The sequence below is a fragment of the Branchiostoma belcheri genome, unplaced genomic scaffold (genome assembly GCF_001625305.1).
Source record: "Branchiostoma belcheri isolate BF01 breed outbred unplaced genomic scaffold, Haploidv18h27 scaffold83, whole genome shotgun sequence".
NCBI lineage: Eukaryota > Metazoa > Chordata > Leptocardii > Amphioxiformes > Branchiostomatidae > Branchiostoma > Branchiostoma belcheri.
This window is the reverse complement of record NW_017804498.1, coordinates 334855-339176: the sequence shown is the minus strand read 5'-3', so window position 1 is coordinate 339176 and position 4322 is coordinate 334855. Positions and strand designations below refer to the sequence as shown.

Below are 4322 nucleotides of genomic sequence, written 5' to 3'. Positions count from 1 at the left end.
TTTGGTGAAATCTCGCGAGGTCTCGTGATTTTACGAGACAGGCGTTTCCCAAATGCCAATCTCAAAGAATAATTACGTCATAAATAGAGCTGTTTCCTCTGACCTGTCTATTTTTTTCACTGATTCATCCAAATAACTTTCAGTACATCATTTCTCTGGCAGTTTGGCGGACACCGCGTGTAGTTTCAATGTTGAATTGTAGCCTCTACCAGGATTCGGGAAGCGGTTGGAAAGAGTAGAAACTGGCCAAATAGACAAAATATGCCAGACTAGTTGGTCTGTGCTTAGAGTTTGCGACGAAGTATTCTCTTACTGTCTTAGCGCGGACCAACTCCCCCGGCATAAGTTCTATTTTTTTTTTCGTTCTAACCGTTCTAGCCCGAATCCAGGTAGAGACTAGATGAAACCCCTGATGAAACATACAACTTGCCTTCGACCAAGGAGCCGAAAGCTTCCCACCCCGTCGCGAATCTTTAGCGGACGCGTGAGTTGTCAACCATGTGACGTGTGAAGTCAGGCAGTAATCCATTTACTTTTGTCGCTTCGGTGGATTCATTTTTTATATCTTTTGGCGAATCTTGAATATTCCGACACCTTGCCATATGACTCTATTTTCCTAAGCGTTAGAGACAAGCGGGGGGGGGTTAAAATCATCTTTATTTCAATATACAAATATATACAAGATGACTCGTTGAAGTACACCTAGGCCAGCCCTTTATCTCATTATAATTAAGAGGAGGGCGCAAGGTACTAGTAAGTAAAATGTAAGTGTAAAAAGTAAGTAAAAAGTAACTGTGTGCATCGGACATAAAACTTTTCGATTAAAATTGTTTTCTATTTTTACTCCTTTTTTATATAAACGACCTGGACTTTTTTGTATTATTCATGGTCCAGTCTTTCCACGTTACACTGAACTTCATCTTTATTATGACCCTTATTAAAGCATTCTTATTAGAAAGCGAGAGACAGTCATATATTAGGTAATACCAATATTTATTATATACATAGGAATAGAAAAATACATCTTTCTTTGAATACAACCAAACACAGTACAACGATGTCGCAGACATTCCTGTTGAAATCTTGTATAGGATAATTGTCTTAGGACAGGAAAATCAAGTTACAACTACTTGGGGCATTCGGTATAGAGAAAGTTATTGTCCAAAATATGTTGGCTATGTCATGACTCATAAGAAAATCGCTATTATATATACATTTTCTCCAGTTATAAACATTCAGATAACTGAGGAGGTTTGAGGATAAACATGTCAATGCACGCCTACGTTGAGAAGTCCTGGGTTGTGTCTCAATGGTTCCTGGGGTGAGTTAGGTGCCCCGCAGCCGGGCGGCTGGTGAGTGGGGTCCCCCCAGGTGTGGCAGGGCTGACCGCGGTATCCTGGGGGCAGCATCTGGCCGGGTACGGCGTGTGTCGGGGGTACAGGTGCAGATGGGTGGTGCAGAGAAGACACGGGGACCGTGTAAGGGTGATAACCCTGTCCGTAGTGATGTTGTACGGGTCCAGCGGGATGGACGACTGGCGTAGGCGGGAGACCGTGACCGCTGTGCCCGAGCATGTTGGGGGTGAGTCCCGCCAGGGTGACGCCCAGGGACGGGAAGAACGCCAGGTGCGGGTGGTGGTGGGGGCCGTACATGCCGAACCGCCGCGCCTCGCTCTCTGCGTCCTGTACCTGCCGCTTCCACTTCATCCGCCGATTCTGGAACCACGTCTTCACCTGCGGAGGACAAACATCAATGTTTACAAGCTTGCATTTCCTTCAAATTGATTTGCTCAACCTTTCCACCAATCAAATGCATTGTACATGGTGACCAAACATCTACCAAGGAGGCTTGATGCATCTACATGTACTAAACACACTACTAGTATATAACTGTTGCGTATGTGTCGTGTCTATATATATCCTTCAAATTGATTGGCTTAACCTTTCCGCCAATCAAATGCCGGAGTTGTACAGCATTTGAAACGGCATGGCGACAAAACATCTATATAGAGGGGGTTCGATGCACCTGTTGCTTATGTTTCAAATGCCTCTAGATTAAAAACGAGGGTAGAACTGTTGGACCGTACCTGTGCATCTGTGAGGTCCAGTGCGTGGGCCAGCTCCTCTCTGTCCGAGGCAGACAGGTACTTCTGCGTGCTAAACCGTTTCTCCAGCTCGTGCACCTGGTGGTTGGAGAACGCCGTGCGCAGCTTCTTGCTCTCCCGCGAGGGAACACGCTCGGGGCCCGGGGAGTCTCCGTCCGGGGTGTGTGAGGAGTATCGCTCTGAAAATCAACGGCACCAATATTTAAAAAACGGAACAGAACAGATAGAAAGAAAGACCAAATGGGCGATGGGCCAAAATTAACCTAGAAATAGTTACAAGTGGACTAGACGATCTAAGTACGCGTACGTGTGAAGAAACATATAGAATATGTTACTCTCCAAGCAGAGGGAAGGCTTGGTTTGGACGATCTGTAGGCGTTTTGTTGGTTTAGCTTTCTGCTGGCATATTGGCCTGTATCTTTTATTGGTATGTACAACAAAAAATGACAAAATCGAAAGCCTAAAACGTTCAAAGCAAGCCTAGCATCTGTCTGGCGAGGTCTGGCGAGTAGAATATGTTAGGAAAGAAGTACATCGGTGGTTCATACCGTTCTCAACATCGCTGGTGTTGTCTCCGTCCGACGTCTGCTCTGACGTGGAGTCGGCGGGAACTGCCCGGCACCCGGCCTGCTCTGTCCGGCGAGAGTCGGGGGAGATACTCGGGGAACTGGCCTTCGCAGCCGTCACTTTGGTCAGGGCCACGCGGGAACTTGGCTTCTTCATTGCCCGAGCCTGTATAAAGGATAAAGAAACACACGTTGAAATTGGTCAAATTTAACTTACGACGCAGTCGCATAATATTGTCCATCTATTTTGATGCCGTGGGATTTTCAATCAGGCTGTGACAGAACCAACCGCCAACAAGGATTTTTTTTAGACTGTCTTTCCCGTGACAATACTACTGAACGTTATTTGCAGGACACACGCATGACTATCCCAAATTCAGTTTGGGATCATATAATTTACTGTCGTTCGACGTACCCTGTGATCGGACCCTTACAGCGATAGCGAACATACAGATGACGAAAGAAAGCAAATAAGGAAAGTTACTTTTTCTTTTTCCACCCTTATTTAAGAAACGAGTTGCGATCTTGGCTTACCCTATGATAAAAGGACGGTTGTGTCGGCTGTGGCAAGACGGGGACGTGGCGCCGCACCTGAACCGGCGAGCTGGAGGAGGTTATCCGGGCCACCTCGCTGTCACACGCCGTGTCCTCCTTCTCCTGGACCCGGCTACTCTGAGCCAGCCTCTCGATAGAGAAGATGTGATTCCCTGCCATCTAGGCTCTATGCCGTACCTCCTAGAACTTTGGTAAAAGAAATTCTAGCGAGATGAGACCAACAAGAGCTGCGTCTAGTCCGACGTCCAAGTGCCTGAATGAAACCTGGCAGCTATACGAGTGGGTTTTAGAAGTTGACTAATTGTTTTATCACGTAAATTCGAAATGATTGTTGTTCAAAGAAGGCGGCTGCCTTTTTTCTCTGAAAACCAGGGCGCTAAATATCGGGCTTCATAACAGTTTACCTGATTAAGACAATGCCCCACCTCCCTGTGGTCGCCCTCATCCATTCCAAACGATTATGGGACTTCAAACGAAAACTTTTGTCACCCGGGCAACGGGGCGTCATCTTGAAAGAGGCCGACTAATCAAGGTCATTATGAACATGCAAGGCTCCCCCCACCCCCCGCGAGCGCCCCGCCCTTTGTTGTTGTAAGGGCGCCGGGGCGGAGAGACAAACCACCTTGGCTTTGGCTTCCGGCGTTGTCTTGACTGACAGGTCTAGCAGACGATCTTTCTCTTCTATCAGACAACACTTTGCACTAAAGCCGTCACAGTTACATATCTCTTCTATCATGTAGAAGATAGTTTTGAAAAGTATTTTTTTCTTCATGTGCGTCAAAAATCTGTACAGAACATGGACTCACTGTGTTGATACTTTAAATAGACAACCGCTTAAGTCTTTTCGTGGGACCAAAAATTATCAAATTTATCTATATCTTCATGCAAAAAATGTATCTGAAAAGAAAGTTAACTTTTCACGGAGCATGTAAATATTACGCCAGTTAAAATGCTTCTATTTCCTATGTAAAGTCTGTAAAATCCATACTATGGGGCTCTTCAGATTGAGAACTCCGAAAAAAAATCGGATCTCGAGACACTCGGAGGTCCTTCACTCAACTGGTAATTGGGGGATTAAGTTATTTCCAATTAAAGAG

At 45.9% G+C, this 4322-nt stretch overlaps 1 protein-coding gene across 1 annotated transcript; it reads right to left on the bottom strand.

Annotated features, from left to right (window-relative positions):
* Positions 1-995: 995 nt before the first annotated feature.
* On the bottom strand, positions 996-3684 carry LOC109486788 (homeobox protein vent1-like). The gene is made up of 4 exons (XM_019790678.1): positions 3205-3684; positions 2653-2836; positions 2087-2283; positions 996-1733 (listed from the first exon to the last, which is right to left on the bottom strand). The coding sequence occupies exons 1-4, from the start codon at positions 3382-3384 to the stop codon at positions 1269-1271; spliced, it is 1026 nt and encodes a 341-aa protein (XP_019646237.1). The 5' UTR covers positions 3385-3684; the 3' UTR covers positions 996-1268.
* Between the last annotated feature and the right edge of the window lie 638 nt (positions 3685-4322).